The sequence below is a fragment of the Taudactylus pleione genome, unplaced genomic scaffold (assembly GCF_031769625.1).
Source record: "Taudactylus pleione unplaced genomic scaffold, aTauple2 ptg000188l, whole genome shotgun sequence".
Taxonomy (NCBI): domain Eukaryota; kingdom Metazoa; phylum Chordata; class Amphibia; order Anura; family Myobatrachidae; genus Taudactylus; species Taudactylus pleione.
Genome location: NW_028284590.1, coordinates 1,406,005 through 1,425,697, shown reverse-complemented (window position 1 = coordinate 1,425,697; position 19,693 = coordinate 1,406,005). Strand labels below are relative to the sequence as shown.

Genomic DNA, 19,693 nt, shown 5'->3' with positions numbered 1-19,693 from the left:
TTTTATTTGCTGCAGAGTGATCCATAAGATCCCTTTCTGGTAGAATACACTTGCACATGCATAGTCGGATGGCCGGGCGTTTGTCTATTTTGAACTCCTCGCCAGGCAGTGTTACTATGCCAGTAAGACAAACTTAAGAGTGGGGTTTTTGATGGTCCTGGATAGATATGGAAGAAGCTATGGGCCTGATTCAGACCCGCTCACGAGCGCTGAACGCTCGCAAGCGAGTTGATTTTGCCCAAGTGCGCATGGCGGAGGCGGCCCCATCGTGCACATGCGCGAGACCCGAATAACGACAGCCAAGCCGTCGTTATAGGTCTCGCACCAAAGGGGGCGTGCTGTCAATGGTAATTGACAGCACGCCCCCTTTGGTGGGTGTGCCGGGGGCGTGCCTGCCCAGACGGAGGCGTTCCCATGGGAACGCCTACCGTCTTCGGCCGGCCCCACTGACATCACTAGTGATGCCCCACTGACATCACTAGTGACATCACTAGTGATGTCAGTGGGAGTGCTTTTGGCTCTGATAGAGCCAAAAGCACTCCAGGGCTTGCGGCAGCGAGACCCTACCGCAGGGTCTCGTCGCAAGCCCTATGGTCGCGATGGTCTTGACCATCGCGACCATCACTTTGGCCGCTCGCTATAGCTGTGGGTGGTCACCCACAGCTATGCGAGTGGCCAGGAGGCCGCTCCAAAAAGGAGAAGGGACGGCCCTGATTCAGAGCGAGCGCTCTGTCAGAGCGTCCGGCTCTGAATCAGGGCCTTTGTTCTGTATTGCTGCATATTGCACCCACTGACCCACCAATGATAAATAGACCTCACAATATTGGGAGACTTAAAAATGTTTTTCCATTGCTGCCTATGAAAGGTAAATATAAATCAACTTCTACACTTAAGATCAAGACAAGATTAAATAAAAGAAAAACAATATTAAAAAAAAAATACTAATATGTATTAATCCAATTCTCAAATCTATATGTAAAAGTTTTAGGAACTTAGGAGAGCTAGATCTTCAAAATCAGAAACAAGAGTCTGATTATGATGAAAGCTGGGGGGGGGGAGAGTTTCTCTTAAATACATAGGTTCTGATTATAGTTGAATACACAACTTAGAGCAATTACGAGCTATTCAAGTTCCTACAGATCTCAACTGTATCTTCTGAGTGGGTAGAAGTGGGCGGCAACTGTGCGTTTACTCATAGGAAAAGTGTACTATGGGAATGTCGCGGACGGGCTGACAGAATTGCGGGCTACCCAGATGTGGGGACATGCAGAGGTTGAACCATCAGCTAGATCTCCTGCACCAAGAACATCGCTTGTAGAAATGCACACTGCTGCTGCTGCTACTGATGATGATGATGATGACAGCTTTCATCAGCAGATGGCTGGGGGCGGCGTAGGTCACATAGATGCAGCTGACTGAATACAGACAGAAATTTCCGAACATGGAAACCTGGCACAACGGCGACCACTGTGCATGTGAATCAGGCCTGTAATGTTTTCTGTCACTAAGGAAGGAAAAATGCAAAATTATCTCTAAAGGCGCATAAACACGTTTTTTGAATGATTTAACTATAACAACATCGTTATCGTTCAATCGTTGAGAAAATCGTTCAGTTTCTGAGTTATAACGATGAACAATTATCGTTCATGCGCGTTCCCGTTTGTAGTTCATTCTGGCTGACCAACTGAACAATTTTCATTAAGGGAAGTTACAAAAATCGTTTGTAGTTCAAAAAATTGTTCATTACACTTTAAAAAATTTGACAGATAATCTGACAGAAAATCGTTTGTAACAAAATCGTTGTGTGTGTGTATGCAGCTTAAAGCAAATTAAAAAAAGTCACCACATAAAGATTAAAAACATCTGCCAGGAAACTAGTGAATGACACTACATAGTGGTGAAATAGATGATATGAAGATAAACAGTACAGTAGCTTCCAGTGAAAGACAATAGATAATGATATGAATAGACGTCCGGCTACCTGGCCCAAAATGCACAATTGTGCTTATTTACAGGTTCATTTCATTCCAACTTCACCAGTTTAAAAAGATGATGAAGCACATTTGATGGGAAAGCAAGAAACAGTTTGATATGAAACTAGTCCCTCAGCTCAGCTGCAGCCAAGTGCAAAACAGACAGATAAACCAAACGTGTCCTCCCTACACAGGTGCTGACATACAGGGCTCTCACAGATAGGAAGATACATGATGGGCCTCACACCATTGTATTCACACTGCAGAAATGATCGAGGGTGGAAAAAAACAAGTAACAGTCAGTAAACCACTATTATAACAGCTGAACCTCACAGATTGCTCCCCACCCATCCATATACAACAGATATATATATATATATTACAGGCTGCTCAGTTTCACACAAACTCTTACAACATGTGTAGTTTAGCAACTGGCTGTACTCTGGCCTGTGACATTCACTTAGATACAGTGTGACCAGGAGCAGCCTCTTGTATCATTCAGCACGATATGCAGCAACATATTTCAGCACATATATACAGGGTTGTAGCTAGGGTAGTGCGGCCGGTGCCATGGCACAGGGCACCACAGGTCAGGAGGCGCTGTTTGGGCATTTCAAATTTCTGTTTATTATCATTCTTGCTTGTAGCTTCCTCTTATTTCATCCCCAGCATCTCCTGGCCTCTGCTATCTCTTCCCTGGCCCTTCCCCATGAAGCCCTGGCCCTTTTTTGGGTGCATTATGTCCCTTTGAAAAATGAGGGGGGCGCCAATACTCTTTCTGGCACAGGGCACCAAAAAGTCTAGTTACGGCTCTGCATATATATACATAATTATACATACATATATACATAATTCACAATTGTATATAGGGGTGCTCTTGGGCTAGATAGATACAGTAGCTGATTATCTATCTATCTATCTATCTATCTATCTATCTATCTATCTATCTATCTATCTATCTATCTATCTATCGATCGGAGTATAGGAAAAGCGGCACTGATCGATCTTTGCTTAATAAAATTTACAAACAGCCCACAAAGACCCGGGGGCCTATTCATCATAACTAAAATTTCTCTGGAGGTAATTAGGTTTAGAACATGGAGTTCTACCTAATTACCAGAGGAAATCATCATTCCTCCTCCCCATAACAATTTATTCCGAAAAGCTGTCATTTTTGCGATGACAGCTTTTCGGGAAATAGATAGTTTCCCTCTCTACACTAACTTACCGCAGCTGTAATCAGTGCTGCGCATGCGCCGTTACATCCGTAAAACCAGTGCATGCGCAGCACTACCTGCAGCTGCGGTAATTCTTCCAGCCTCCCTCTCCGCCCTCCGCTCACCTCCCCCCCGTCCCCGACTTACCGTACCTGCCTGCTGCAGCCGCCTCCGGCTCCATCTGCTGTGCTGACACTGTGTTCTCCAGGCAGAACACAGTAAAGTTTAAGAAAAAAACTAATGTTTTTTTTTTTCTTCTAAACTTTACTGTGTTTTGCCTGGAGAACACAGTGTCAGAGCAGCCACCGAAGCCAGAGGAGAGACCAGGGAGCGCTGGAGGGAGCGGAGGAGGACCTTCCCATGCTGACACAGGTAAGTGTCACCTACTATATGCCACCTCACAGTGGCGGATAGTAATGCCATCAAATTCCGAAAATACATAATTAAATGTTATTTTAGTGTTGATGAATAGGCCCCCTGGGCTGTTCGTAAACTTTATTATGCAAAGACCGCTGAGTGCCGTCTCTCTTACTGGTTGGGTATGGGTTCCTGGTGGTCGGGATGGTGCTGGTCAGAATACCGACAACCATAGGTAAGTACTCCTAACACTATCCTATACCCCTCCCCTAACTCTACCTCCCCAGTGCCTGAACCTAACCTCTCCTCCCTAGTGCCTAACCTAACCTCCCCGTCCCTGTACCCTAAACCTATCCCTCCCCCCTTAGTGCCTAACCCCCTGCCCTCCCCCTAGTGCCTAACCCTAACCTAGCCCTCCCCTAACCCTTGATACATACCTTCGGGATGCCGACAGTCAGGATTCTGTAGCCGGGATCCCGCTGTCGGGATTCCGGCGCCGGTATTTAGACTGTCGCCATCCCGCACGCTGGGATGGTGACTACATCCCCTCTCCTACATGTAGATAATCTATACTAATTTAATAAGAACATTGTGCCTGTCTGTTTGTTACAAGTTGGTGCAAAAATTACTAAACAGGATTTCATGAAAACTGCATAATTTTTAGTGGAAACTCCTAGAAATAACCAGCACTTTGCGTAATCTCGATCTGTCAAGTTAGAGCTAAGCAATAATAAAGACAACATTTATTGACATCATCAATGCAAGAGATAGATGTGGCACCATGTGTTTGACCGGTTAGGGGTGGGGGGAGAGGGGATTTGGACCCACATTCACTTATATAGGATAGGCTACATAGAAATCTGTGCACTGGGCACACAGTGACATTGGTGTGAGTGGTGGGTAAAGGCGCTGCTGCCATTCCCTCTGACAAACTGCAATTATGAGCCGTATTCAATTTGAGTCGAGCTGCGTTAAGTTAACACGGTCCGGACTTAACGCCAACGTCGCCTGTTTTGGAGGTGGAAAAGTATCGCGCGCGTGCACGCTTTACCAGGTATTCAACTTGAAAGTACGCGTAAACGGGTCCCAGTGATACTTTAACAAGTGGAAAGTACTGTCAGTTTTGGGGAAATCAGCCTGACACCCCCCAAATGATGCTCTGACATGGGGGTTCACTATGGTACCCCCCGATTTGGCTTGCTGAAGGTATTTGGTGTTTTCAAATGGGCTCAATAGCTGCTAAATAGCATTTTTCTATACCTGATACAGTATAGTATTTAGGAGTATTTTTTCCATAAAATAACTTATCCCAGCAAATTTGGGGTACTTGAAAATGGGGGTCAGCATATATAAAGTTGAAAAAGTGAAGTTGAAAAAATCGTGAAAAATCCACCTGCCGCAAAAACCTGCAATCAAAAAAACACTTGTGGCATACTTGGGGACCCCCCCAGAGTCAAGTTCGCTAGTTATTAAGTTTGTACCCCAACATTTTTTTTCACCCCCTTTTTCAAAGTAAATTTTTGGGGTGTCCTTAAGTTTTTTTTTTTTTTTTTACACAGATTACCTTTGGGGGACTGTCTGAAGGCTGCATGGGGGTTCCCGCAACGTTGCACCCCAAAACCCCAAATCTGCACTTTGTCCGCCTGCTATATAGGCGATACTTACCGCCTATTAGACTGCATTGACTTTCCACCTAGGCGGAAAGTCTTTCAAATTGAATACGGGGTAAAACCAAAACAGGCGATAATGACGTCATCGGCGGAAACTTAACGCGGATCCGGACTTAACGCTTCAAATTCGTAAGTACTGTATCTTGCCATAACAGTGCAATAGTGTGCAGGAATAGGCATTATAAAAGAGTATCAGCTTATTACACTGGCTCCTTTAAGCTTGGACTTTCTAATAATAGGGTACAACAAGGACGAAGTACAATATATCCTGAGAATCATCCCGGTGGGAAATTATTGTTTTTCTTGTCAGAACATTAATATAACATTTCCAAAATGGGTCTCCTTATTTTCACGGGTGCTTTCATTATTCATAATTTGGGACACCCACTGCAGAGGTGAATCCCAAACTAATCTCATGCGATCATTACTTTGGATAAGATAATACAGCTGGAGTTTTTAAACTATATTTTATATTTTTATGATATAATGTGCATTAAGTATATTTACTTTGTGTGTTGTTACCTAATTTAATAAACTTATACTCAAAATCAGCGCCTGAAATACACCCAAAACCAAGGGATACCTGCCACAGTTTAGCCTGGTATTGCAAACCCCACAACAAGCAGAAAAAAAAGATATAAAAACCGCACTTATGTCCACAAGAGGCAATGACTAGTAACTTGTAAATGAAAAGCCTTAATTTATTATAGCAATTGAGTTATGGCAAATAAATAAATAGATAAATAATAAAACTACAATCTAACTTTAAAACATGAATTGATACCTTGGGGTAAATTTACTAAGATGGGAGTTCTATTAAGAAGTGATGTTGCCCATAACAACCAATCAGATTCTAATTCTCATTTATTTAGCACCTTATAGAAGATAATACCTGGAATCTGATTGGTTGCTATTGGCAACATCACTTCTTAATAGAACTCCCATCTTAGTAAATTTACCCCTTTTAGTTCAATTGTGTACATACTGTAAGCAACATTAAAATATATAGTTCATTTAAATTCAAAGTACAGTCCCAGTCCATGGTAATGTCATATCTTTTTGTGGACCAAGTTGATGATAAATATATATCCAATATGGTGTCCCAGTAGGCAAGTTGTATATTGCAATGTAATAAGGTGACCTGTCTTTTGGTAATAAAAAAAGTCTTTAGTAACAAACTCGGACCAGTTTCTTCCTTAGATGGATAATTAGTGGTAGTATTACCTGCTCTGTTCCCCCTTTTTTTTACATAAGGTCTCTTAATAGCGGGATGTTCCTTTGAACCCTCACTCTGCACGGTAGGGTACTCCTGTATTCAGCATTCACCGAGCCCAGACCTCAGTGTGCTAAGCTGACAGATGTCAGCTGTATAAGCCGCAAGAAATCCCAAACCTCTGGAGGTAGACTCGTGGCTGCGGGACCCGCTACCTTTTGTTGTTACTGTAGTGCAGTTCAAGCATTAGTCCCGGCTTGATTAATTGGCTTACAGGTGGTACGGGGAGAGCCTCTTGTTCGGTCCACTGCTACAATGGTCGGACAGCACCTGTATGTGGACAGCAAGGTGTTTCATCCACTTCTGTGGATTTTTTTCAAGCTGGAAAAAATCTTGACATTTCCAAAAATATATGATATTTCCATGGACTGGGACTGTACTTTGAATTTAAATTAACCGTTTAGCTAATATTTTTTAGTGTTGCTTATGTATACAATTGAACTAAGGGTATCAATTAATGTTTTAAGAGTTAGATTGAAGTTTTATTACTTATCTATTTATTTACCATAACTCAATTGCTATAATAAATTAAGGCTTTTCATTTTCAAGTTACTAGTCATTGCATCTTGTGGACACCAGCGCGGTTTTTATATCATTTTTTTCAACATAATTTAAAAAACACTTATTTATAAAGGAGCGCTAAATATGATGATCTGGGGGTCTATTTACTAAGCAGTGTTAGGAGACAGAGTGAAAAGTGATAAGGTGCCAGCCAATCAGCTCCCAACTGTCATTTTTCAAACATAGCCTGTGAGATGGCAGTTGGGAGCTTAGTAAATAGACCCCTAGATCATCTTATTTACTTTATAAATAAGTTATTGTTATTATTTATGGCTTCAGTTAGCATTTTATTTGATACATTCAGATAACGCTATGTAGTCTCAAGAGCTGCTGCCATCAGTCTGTATAGCGCTGCTGGTCACGTGCGCCACTCCCGTGGTCAGGGCCCCTACAACTAGAACACCCCAATAAAAAGAAATCGTTGGCAGAAGCAATTTAATCGCAGGCAACAGCTAGTGTGTATATACTATATATATATATATATACATATATACATATATATATATATATATATATATATATATACAGTGTTATATGGATGTGCCAGTCTGTGCCCTTCTGTCAGCACCTGTGTGTTCATTAATTGCTAAGGTATCATTATGTCATTATTTTCTTTCCTCTGCGTTATGTAAAAGTTCAATTTAAAGAATAACAATCTGGCTGTATTTTGGCTCATAAAACTTACCAAGAATCATAGTGGCCCCAAGAATATTGCCAAGGCCGCACACTTAAAATAATAGTGGTGGGAATATGTAGTGGTGACCGATGAGCTGGTCAGCGAGTTACCTTGGCCAGGTGCTGACAATACATTTGAAGCCAGAATGCACACATCACCTAGGCACAGTATAGACAGCCCCATTGTGAATTTAACCAGAACATAAGCAGGCAGTCTGCCGGTCCACTAGGAAGCAGAGCCTAATGCACGGTTAAGGCAATATTCCAAATTTATGAATAAGTGTCATTGTCATGAATATTGCTCCAGCTCTGACAATGCACGCCTCCACCATGTCTAGGCAAGGTGTGCCAGATTGGTAAGACAGGCTGGGGCTGATTCTCAGAAGTATGGATCACTGTGCACAGGCGAAAACTGCGAATTTTAACATACAGCGCATGCATGAATTTACATTTTTTTTGTATGTCTGTCCTATTCTGAGTCATACAGAAGTCAGCTGGACCTGTCTTTCCCGGAAATTGGGCCTTTAGAGGCAACAACGAAGCGAAGGCACAGAACAGCCCTATCCATTGGGACTGCTGTGGGCGTATACCAAAAGCTCCTTGCATACAGAGAGGGAAGTCCATCTCTAATGGATCTCTTGTACCTAGACTGGGGGGACTGGTGCAAGTGCTGATACTAATGGTGACATCTGCGGGGGCTGGCGTAAAATCATTAAGCGGCGCGGCTTTCTTCCTGCTTGCAGACACACAAACCCCCGCATTAACCCTACAGATTATGCCCGCAAATACAGCCACTTTCTGTGCAACTCAGAGTAAGCCCCCAAAACTTTTTGTAAATTTTTTTTTTAAACCCCTTCCCCCCCAAAAAAACAAAACAAACTTCTTTTATTTATTTTAAGCTACTAAAAGAAACCACTGTCCGTTACATACAAACAACTGGAAAATAATTTTTATCCTGCAAATACCAATATAATAATGAATCATGCGCTCCCAGTGGTAATCAGCTTTCTTTTAAATGGTAAAATGTGTCTGATCGTGAAGCTATACTCAGCTATGTGAGCATGAGGAGGAAATGTTTAATAGACATTTTGAATAATTGTCTCGATTCAGGTTATTTTTATTACCGCATGTCATATAATGATCTGAGAAGTGATGATCACCTGTGAACGTGTGAGCTAAAATATCATTATCACCTAATGCTATCACTTCACATGGACTCTTGGGAGGTAGATGCTGCTTCTGATAATAACCCATAAAGTGGATTGTCATCCTAAATTATCACTTCATGATGACACTGGTATAACCATCCATAGGTTAAAACAATATACTTAATATGTTATTTTGGATTCCCATATGTATTCCCCTTCTTATTTCTCCCCTCCCTTGAAATCAGTATGATTTACCGCCGGCCGCCTAACCTCCCCCCGAGTGCCTAACCCTAACCCCCCTCTAAGTGCCTAAACCTAACCCTCCCTTCCCCGCTGCCTAAACCTAAGTCTCCCAGGGGGGGTGCCTAACCTTAACCTCCGCCCGGGGGTACCTAACCCCCCCCTTCCCCTAGCCTAAACCTAACCTCCCGGGGGGGTGCCTAACCCTAAGTCCCCCCTGGAACCCTAAACCTAAACCTTCCCCCCTGCGGCTGTCTGCGCCTGGAGCCCGTCTTACCTTCGAACGGTAAGCCGGGTGACGGGCCCCCTGGCATAGGTCTAATGACAGGCGTTGGGATTTCGACGCCTGTCATTAATGCCTTGCCGGGATTAGACAGTCGGAAAGTCGGCGGTCGGGATTATGTCCGACTTCCCGACTGCTTCCCCCTCCCTTCCCTTAATCCTCTTTTTTTTTCTGTACCCTATATTTGATCGAAAATTCAATAAAAACTATTCATGGAAAATATATTATATATATATATATATATATATATATATATATATATATACAGTCAGGTGCAACTGATTCCAAATGCAAATGTCACATCTAGAATCAACTCCAGACCTTTTACATGCTTAATTGATAATGAAATAATGAGGGAATAGCCCACACATGTCCATGAAATAGCTTTTGAGTTGTTAGTCCCATTACTTTTGGCCCCTTCAAAAGTGGGAGGCACATATAGAAACCGCTGTAATTCCTACACCGTTCACCTGATTTGGATGTAATTACCCTCAAATTAAATCTGAAAGTCTGCAGTTAAAGCACATCTTGTTTGTTTCATTTCAAAGCCATTGTGGTGGTGAATAGAGGTGAAAATGTGAAAATTCTGTCAATGTCCCAATATTTATGCACCTGACTGTATATATATATATATTTTTTTTCTGTATCATAAATTGTATTGACATCTGCTGTAACTCCTAATGAGCTGACAAACGAGCTGTCTCTTGTGAATAAAAACCTGTTGTACCCTAAGCTTTCATAAGCTCCAAAACATTACCATATAGATCTGTGAATATCACAGTATTATTAGGATAGCTAAGCTATGTGTAAAGGCCCCCATACATCAGAGATGGATTGCAGCAATCGTGCAATTTGCAATCGATTGTGTATAAAAATCTGCAATGTATGGGCTTCACAGATCGCATATTGCAACCAAAAAGTGATTGGAATTGTTTAATCAGATTGTCCAACATGTTGGATTTCACAGATCGATTGGGACTGTAAATTGCTAGTGTATGGACATGATCAGCAGATTTGCAGACCGTTTCTAGCAAAATGATGGGCCTTTCAAGATTGCCAGATCTGTGTTTGCTGCAATCGATCTGCAAATCACTGAAAAAAATCTGTAGTGTATGGGCGCAGATTGCTCGATTGGGAAATCCTAAGATCGCGCAATTAATCTTCAAATTGTTCAATTGTGGTTTTCAGATTGCTGATGTATGGGGGCCTTTAGTTATTTTCTCAAGTGCTAGGACTGCAATCTGACTTTACACCCGGGGTCTCAGATTACTGCAGTCAATTTGTGGTTCAGGTGTTTTCTATGTAAAAGTTCTCTCAGATACTTCACACCAGACATCATTGAGATTATGATCAAGCTTTAGTTTCCTATTCTCTATAATGTTCTCATTTACCAGCTATTAGAAATGGAATAAAGGCAAACAGGAACATCACACACAGCAGACCTGCAGGTTACGCCAATTAGTTTACAGTGCACCGTGCTGTCAGGATGAACTAGGGGAAAGGGTTCTGTGGATCTAGGCTCAGATGGTAACAAACAGGAATTTAGTGTCAGAAGATGAGTTGCCTTGAAACCTCTGTTGTTCTTAATAATAGGTAACAAAATAACAGCATAGACATAAGTACTAGGGTCACCAAGTTAGGAAATAAAACAGCTGTAAACATACATTTAACATACATTTCCCCAGTATATAAATGCCACACAATGTTTTTCTTTTCATTGTTAATAATAATAATAATAATAATAATAATAATAATAATAATAATTTTTTGTTGTTAGGAATAATCATTGTAATGTGTGTTTACAATGTTTATCATAAGCATGGAATCTATGATAAACTAATCACTCACTACTATTATTGTTATCCTTTATTTCTATGGCGCAACAAGGGTTCCGCAGAGCCTTATAAAGTACATAAACAATTGAGCAGAACAAGAGAACAGTGACTTACAGTACATGACAATGCATGTACATGGTATATAACATTGCTGAAACAGTGGTCATAACACTCAAATAAGTAGCATGGTGGCAGAAGTCAAGGGTTAGGTTCCGAAGGTAACAGTAAGGGAAGGAAAAGCACAAGGGAGAAGAGGGCCCTGCTCGTGAGAGCATGCATTCTAAAGGGTAGGGGTAGACAGACAAGGGTGACACAGATGTGATAGACAGTGAGCATGGGACAGAGGGCCTGATTCAGACCCGCTTGTGAGCGCTGGTCGATGCGCGTGCAATGCGCGTGCACGAGCCCCGGAGCAAGTGAGACGTCACTCGCTCCGGGGCTCGCTACAAAACGGGGTGGCTGTCGATGTTGATCGACAGCTCGCCCCGTTTTGTAGGCGGTGAGGGGGGGTAGCCCGATAGTCTCGGTAATCGCGACCAGTGCCAGGCCGCACGCAAAAGCTGTGGGTGGTCACCCACAGCTATGCGAGTGGCCTGGAGGCGGATTTTTAAAATAAATAAAATAAAATCTGCCCTGATTCAGAGCGAGCGCTCGCAAATAGTGAGCACCTTTGAATCAGGCCCAGAGTGTTAGGATTAGAGCTAGAAGGCTTTGATGAAGAAGTGGTCTTGAAAGCTCGTTTGAAGTTTTGTAGAGAGGTGGAGAATTCCAGAGGTAGGGAGCAGCACGTGCAAAATCTTGGAGGTGGTCGTGGGAAGAAATTCATTAGTGGAGGCAAGAGGGCGGACGGGAGTGTGAAGGGAGATAGGGTCAGAGATGTAACTGGGAAAGGAATTGGGTGAGGGCTTTGTAGGCGAGTGTGAGAAGCTTGAATCGGGTTCTGAAAGAGAGGGGGAGCCGGTGTAGAAGAGGGGAGACAGATGGAGAACGTTTGGAGAGAAAGATAAGCCGAGCAGCAGCATTGAGGAAAGACTGAAGTGGAGAGAGGTGGGAGTCAGATAGGAGGAGGTTACAGTAGTCTGATCTGGAGATGACCAGTGAGTGGACGAATAACTCATACAAAGTATTCAGAAGAAAATAAATAACAAGCACAATGAAAATAAAAAAATAATTGGATGAAGCATTTAAATAAAATGACTCACTCCTCCATTGTTCATGTAGACATAAACTCTGCCTTCCTCCCGGACTGTGCTTTGCATCGGGGCTCCGACCAGCAAATCTGATAAACCATCCGAGTTTAAATCCACAGCACATACAGCAGCTCCATAGTATGAGCCCAGCTAGAGAAACGATGATAAGAGACGTACCGCATTATAATGTATATTATACTATGATAGGATGTGCGATACAGAAGAAAATGTACAGCTAAAGGTGCGTACACATGAGACGATTAAAAAGCACGATATGAACGATAACGATATCGATCATATCGCTAACGTTCATATTGTGCATTTTTTGGTCCCTTCTAAACCACCAATGACCTGCGATGCGCAAGTACATATGGACGATAATGATATCGTCCATCATTTGTGTATGCAGGCCAACCTGGTCGATATCGACCAGGTTACTATAGGGACCCGCGATCGTTGATCGTGGGTCGTTGGCCGTCGTTGGTGGGTTGCTGGTGTCCTGTATGATCGATATCCAACACTCTGGGAAGGTGCAGGATGATTAGTCAGCGATATCGCTATCGCTGACTGATCGTCCCGTGTGTATGCACCATTACACATATATTTGTTTCCTGTAAGAATGAAAGCAATTTCTGATAGAAATAAACAGTAGCGTATTTCACAGTTTTTTAAAGTGAAGAAAACAAAATCTTGGTCCAAGAACAGTATAGTACTGTACAAACACATCCCTTTCTAAAAGGATTACGGGACTTTCACTTTCAATACAAACCGTAGAACCTGATCACAGATATATGTATTCCCTCCATACACAAGAACACTAAAGTAAATTGATTACTATACTGCCATTTCCAACTTTGCTTTTCATATCCCAAAAGCAATAGCCTGCAATTTGCGGGCAACAATGTTGGCGATAAAGCCATTAAATTAAAGAGGCAATATGTTTTAAGGAAAAGGCAATTGTCGCTTTAAATTTAGGGGGTATATTGCAAAAATCGTGCCAATTCAGGCTGTTACATTTGGGCCTCACATCTATGTGTATGTCTCCATGTATTTTTCCTGTCACTTCCATTCAATTTACTAACAGTTCCAAAAGTTAATAAGTTTGCCGATTACCAATAAAAAAAAAATTTACATTTTCATCCAACCAGAAAAATTATTTTAAATGATTAAAATATGACTTTGTACTGACAATACTAAAGGATGGTTTCCACTTTAACAATTATACTAAATACTCCTCTTCGTAATGTTAGTACTCCATCCTAACCATATGGTGTATTTCCCAGGGGCACAGTGCTTACTTACAGATAGGAACTCTGGGCCTGATTCAGAGCCGGACGCTCTTTCAGAGCGCTTGCTCTGAATCAGGGCGGCATAATTTTTTTTGGGTGTCGGCCTCCTGGCCGCTCGCTAAGCTGTGGGTGACCACCCACAGCTTTTGCGAGCTGCCAGGTGATGGTCGCGATGGTCGGGCTTGCGACGAGACTCATGTGGTAGGGTCTCGTCCATCGCAAGGCCAAGAGCTTCCGGCTCTAATAGAGCCGGAAGCTCACTACTGAGGCCGCCCCCAAACGGCAGGCGTTCCTTCGGGAACGCTTCCGTTTGGCCAGCCACCCCCCCTGCCCGCCTCCAAAACGGGGCGAGCTGTCAATCATAATCGACAGCCGCCCTGTTTTGGTGCGAGACCCGTAGTGGCGGAGTGCCCGTCGCTGGCCAGGTCTCGCGCATGCGCACGCCAGAGCCGGCTCCGGCTTGCGCATGCACAGTGGGGGACCATCGACCCGCTTGCGAGCGCTGTACGCTCGCGAGCGGGTCTGAATCAGGCCCTCTGTTGATTAACTTTTGGTGCAGCTTGGCTCAGGGGCATACTTATGCCTGACGGTGCTCGAGTGCAGTGGGCCCCTCTCCTCCAAGCAGTGGGCCCTCCCACATTACCATCTGCCCTGGTCTGCACACCCTGCACCCATTATAGATATGCCTCGGCTATTTCCTTAGCAGAAAAGAAGAGAACTAATGTAATGTCTCTCAATATGTTTTGGATTTTCCTTGTTGCAGAACATTTGTACATGTCCACATACTGTACAGCGAGAGCTAGAGTGGTACTGAGTGTGCATCGGTCCTGGCTGTATGTGAGTGACTGGACCCTGCCAAGTACAGCCAATTGTAGGGACCACCACATAAGGACTGGTATCAGGAAGAAGGGGGATTTAGCAAATTTCCTAAATAACTTGGAAAACCCTTTAAGTTACACATCACAAGCAAGACCAGTGGCAGCTATACAATTGTGCAACATTGTGCAAGTTTTTGAGTAGGCCTCCCCCTGGAAAAATAGGGCCGGTGCATGCTTACAGTGCCAGAGTCATTACTATCTCCTGCACATTTCTGTATTTCCGGTGATTTCTTCAGAAAATAAAGTTTGTGTGTTCAGTAGAGATGGCCATAGGTATATTAACCATCGATGGTGGCATAGGTGGTTAACCTCGATGGCAATAAACTATTGATGTTGAACCATTGATGTTTTGCATCCACTGATGGACATCCCTGCTTTTGGGGAAAGACAGGCGGCAGGCCAATCAGGGAGGGGGGCGGAGCACAGCAGGACCATCGGATCTCGGCCATCGATGGCAAAACCTTGAACATACTGTAGGTGGCAAACCATCAATGGCTATTGTCCATCGATTGTTGATGGCCACCCCTAGTGCACAGCACACCTTCCACCCATATCAGATAACCCGATGAACAGAACACAAGGGATTTGGCAAATGTGTAATGTAGCAAACTCATTTCTATTCCCCGATTGTCTTTGTGCCTTGAAGAAGGCTGGTACTTTGTACATTGTTAGTGAAAACGAACAAGCCGTCATTCTGTTTCTAAAACTGCCAGTGAAAACAATTTACTGGGCCTAAAACGTTGGAGTCTGGGTGAATGGAAACAAACAAACAAACAAACACAACAGTAGATTTTGTTTGTGGATTCTAGGCCTGGTTCACTAACATATGTAACTGCGATTACGCACGCAATCTGCCGATTATTTCGCAATGCACATGCGTACGCATTTCAGCGCACATGCGTAAAACGGCCACTGCGAAGGGGACTGCAGACCCATCGTAGAGTGATTGACAAGAAGTGCCATTTGTGGTGACGGGGGTCTGCGAAACGCAAGCGTCCCAGTGTGTTCGCCATCCGTTGCAGGGGCGTGCATAAATTAGCCACTGTGATGCTGTACGCAGCCTGAGGCCTGATAGCATGTGTGGTTGTTAGCAATTTCTGAGTAAGGTCAGAGCTTGTGCAAGTGTGTGTGAGGCTGCGATGGTACTCGATTGTACCAATGGTTTCGCAGTCTTGCTAAACATTACGGATGTGTACTGAGTAAAGTGGGTGTCCTTGTGCAGTGCTGTGACGGGATAGCGATCGCAATGTGTTAGCATATTATCGCAGTTGAACTGCGTTCATAATCACAATTGCATACGCAGTTGCGTACGGTAGTGAATCAGCCCCATTGTGAATGCAAAGCAAAATAAAAATTGCCAAAATAGATATTTGTACATGTCTACATACACTCTATTAAACAGATCCGTTTCTACAGTACATACCGTTTTACCTTCTGCTTCAAACACAATAACCAGCTGTTTTCCATCCAGTGCGAAGATGTAGGCCTGACATAAATGAAGCATAAATATAATAATGATAGCTTTCTTGTTTGTCCTCTGATCTGTCAGTTTATCAGATATAAACTAGCATTAAAAATGCTATGCCGTTTCCCGTTTCACAACAGATAAACCATGCTTGAAGATAGCAGTCATGTGTGTATGTAAGTGCGTGTGCGTTCGTGCCTGCATGTGTATATATACTGAAACAGTTCACCTTTTTGCAATACTTTATTCTGTACTGTATTATGGAATATAACGTCAGTTCGGTTTCAGTTTGAAGTGTTGGGAAATCACCTAGTGTGTAACCATATTTCACCTTGAACTGAGATGTGTAACTGTTATCGGGTGACTCCTGATCGCACAGTGGTTTGACCTAATGCCCTTAGACTGTGGGTACAATTTATCTTTTAGCCACAACCAGTGGTTTCTGAATTAGACTAGTGCTGAGCCACTTTGAAACCTGCTAGTTGTATATTGTACTGTGCTAAAACAAGCTATGTTTTATTGGTGGTCTTAAGGGGTCTGTCATATACGGGGTCAAAAGGGGTCTGTCATATGCGGCATAATGGAACATTGAAATAATATCCTCCTCTGTAAGAGACTGTATGAAAAAGCATACCTGATTTCTATTGTTATTACTTATACTATGTGGAGACATTATTATATGTATAGACATTATTATATGGCGTGATTCAGAGGTGGATGCAATGTCAATAATAGCGCAGATGAGTCATTTTTGGCTGCTACACATGCGCAAAATATTCGGAGATCCCCTATGGCGCATACATTCCACAGAGTGTACCCTGTTGCATACAGGAGTGCTGGCATTAGGAACGGCGAGGCATTACCATGGGGGTTCCTTGGCGGTGATTGGGAGGTGGCTTGGCATGTCCGCATGAAAGGCTGTCTAATGGGCGTGCTATGGGTGAGCTGTGGTCATGTTGGTGAAAGCGGCTGTGAACTGAGGCGCAGAGTCGCAGCTATGGGGGTCATGTGCAGACAAATGTCAGAAGGATACACTGCACCTACCATAGGCTGGTGCTAGGGTAGGTGGTGCTCATAATGATGCACTGATGGTGGAGTGTATGGAATCACCGGCAGAGTTGTAACGTCTATGGGTAGTGACATTGGGCGTCTTATGGATTACACAGTGCAGCGCACGTTAGTACATAAGGGAATGGCTGAAACTAGCATTTGCATATTACCGCTGCTGCAACTCTGCCAAAAGTCGCATCCGCAATAGCGCCCACCTCTAAATCAGGCCCACTGTACACTGAGGCCAAGTACACAGATATACAAAATATGCAAATGACGGCACTTTTAACATGTATGACTATAAACATTTAAAACTAAACATATATATAAAAAGTGGCATCTATTGCCTATCCTCCCAAAAATTGGGTGCCGCTTCTGGCCCCCCCAGAAAGGCAGGCAATCCTCCTGGTGGCTGCCGACCCTTTCGGACCCCCCTACAGTTACTACAGAAACCCCCGCAGTAGGGGAGGCTGATGACGCAACTCACGCTAAATCGCGTCATCATGACCCCGCCCCCTGCTTCACAATGCCGGTAATCTCAGCATTGTGTAGCGGGGGCAGGGCCAAAATGATGCGATTGCGTGACCACGCCCCCTGCTCCACCCACAAATGCCGGGTAATATGTCCGGCCGTGCTCCCTTATGCCGGCCGCGCCCCCATGCTATGTCAACCTGGCTGCTCCCTCCCGGAGGGGGCAGCCAGAAATTCGGGTAGCATGCTCTTAGCCTATCCTTTTATATTTGGATTACACTGTAGCAATTTTAACATTGTTAAAGCATATTGTTATCGGTATTACACTACAGCCCTTTATACATACTTGCCTACTTTTTATCATTACACTCCATGGGAATTCCTGGAAGGGACGTAGAGGTGGGAGGTATAATATCTTAAACAATAGAAGTCTCCTTACCTTTCCAATCTGGTCTTGCTGTGGGGCCCCTCCTATGATATCATTGCTCTTCTCTGTCTGAAAATGCCCTGCCCCAACTGAGTAACCTGCAAATCAAACCGGAAACTCTGGAGTTAGTGTTGATAAGAGACAGATGTAAATAAAATGGCCATTAAACATATCAGATCAATGTATATGTGTGTGTATATGTACAGTGTATGTACAGTGTATGTGTGTATGTGTACAGTGTATATGTGTGTGTGTATATGTACAGTGTATGTGTGTATATATACCGTGTATATGTGTGTGTGTATGTACAGTGTATATGTGTGTATATGTACAGTGTATATGTGTGTGTATATGTACAGTGTATATGTGTGTGTGTATATGTACAGTGTATGTGTGTATATATGCACAGTGTATGTGTGTGTATATGTACAGTGTATGTGTGTGTATATGTACAGTGTATGTGTGTATATATGTACAGTGTATGTGTGTGTATATGTACAGTGTATATGTGTGTGTATATGTACAGTGTATGTGTGTATATGTACAGTGTATGTGTGTATATATGTACAGTGTATGTGTGTTTATATGTACAGTGTATATGTGTGTGTGTATATGTACAGTGTATGTGTGTGTGTATATGTACAGTGTATGTGTGTATATATGTACAGTGTATGTGTGTGTATATGTACAGTGTATGTGTGTATATATGTACAGTGTATATGTGTGTATATGTACAGTGTATGTGTGTATATATGTACAGTGTATATGTGTATATATGTACAGTGTATGTGTGTATATATGTACAGTGTATGTGTGTATATATGTACAGTGTATGTGTGTGTATATGTACAGTGTATATGTGTGTGTGTATATGTACAGTGTATGTGTGTATATATGTAGTGTATATGTGTGTATATGTACAGTGTATATGTGTGTGTGTATATGTACAGTGTATGTGTGTATATATGTACAGTGTATGTGTGTATATATGTACAGTGTATGTGTGTATATATGTACAGTGTATGTGTGTTTATATGTACAGTGTATATGTGTGTGTGTATATGTACAGTGTATGTGTGTATATATGTACAGTGTATGTGTGTATATGTACAGTGTATATGTGTGTGTGTATATGTACAGTGTATGTGTGTATATATGTACAGTGTATATGTGTGTATATGTACAGTGTATATGTACAGTGTATGTGTGTATATATGTACAGTGTATATGTGTATATATGTACAGTGTATGTGTGTATATATGTACAGTGTATGTGTGTATATATGTACAGTGTATATGTGTGTATATGTACAGTGTATGTGTGTATATATGTACAGTGTATATGTACAGTGTATATGTGTGTGTGTATATGTACAGTGTATGTGTGTATATATGTACAGTGTATGTGTGTGTATATGTAAAGTGTATGTGTGTATATATGTACAGTATATATGTGTGTATATGTACAGTGTATGTGTGTATATATGTACAGTGTATATGTGTGTATATGTACAGTGTATGTGTGTATATATGTACAGTGTATGTGTGTTTATATGTACAGTGTATATGTGTGTGTGTATGTATATGTACAGTGTATATGTGTGTGTGTATATGTACAGTGTATGTGTGTGTGTATATGTACAGTGTATGTGTGTATATATGTACAGTGTATGTGTGTGTATATGTACAGT

At 42.5% G+C, this 19,693-nt stretch overlaps 1 protein-coding gene across 1 annotated transcript in view; it reads right to left on the bottom strand.

Annotated features, from left to right (window-relative positions):
• The window catches only part of ITGA4 (integrin subunit alpha 4), a 213,932-nt gene that overhangs the window by 115,238 nt on the left and 79,001 nt on the right, over window positions 1-19,693 (bottom strand). Inside the window, exons 7-9 of the mRNA XM_088476418.1 lie at window positions 18,015-18,100; window positions 16,013-16,075; window positions 12,435-12,572 (exon numbers count right to left, since the gene is read on the bottom strand). Coding sequence (XP_088332544.1) covers window positions 12,435-12,572; window positions 16,013-16,075; window positions 18,015-18,100 — 287 coding nt within the window. The remainder of the gene's footprint in view (window positions 1-12,434; window positions 12,573-16,012; window positions 16,076-18,014; window positions 18,101-19,693) is intronic.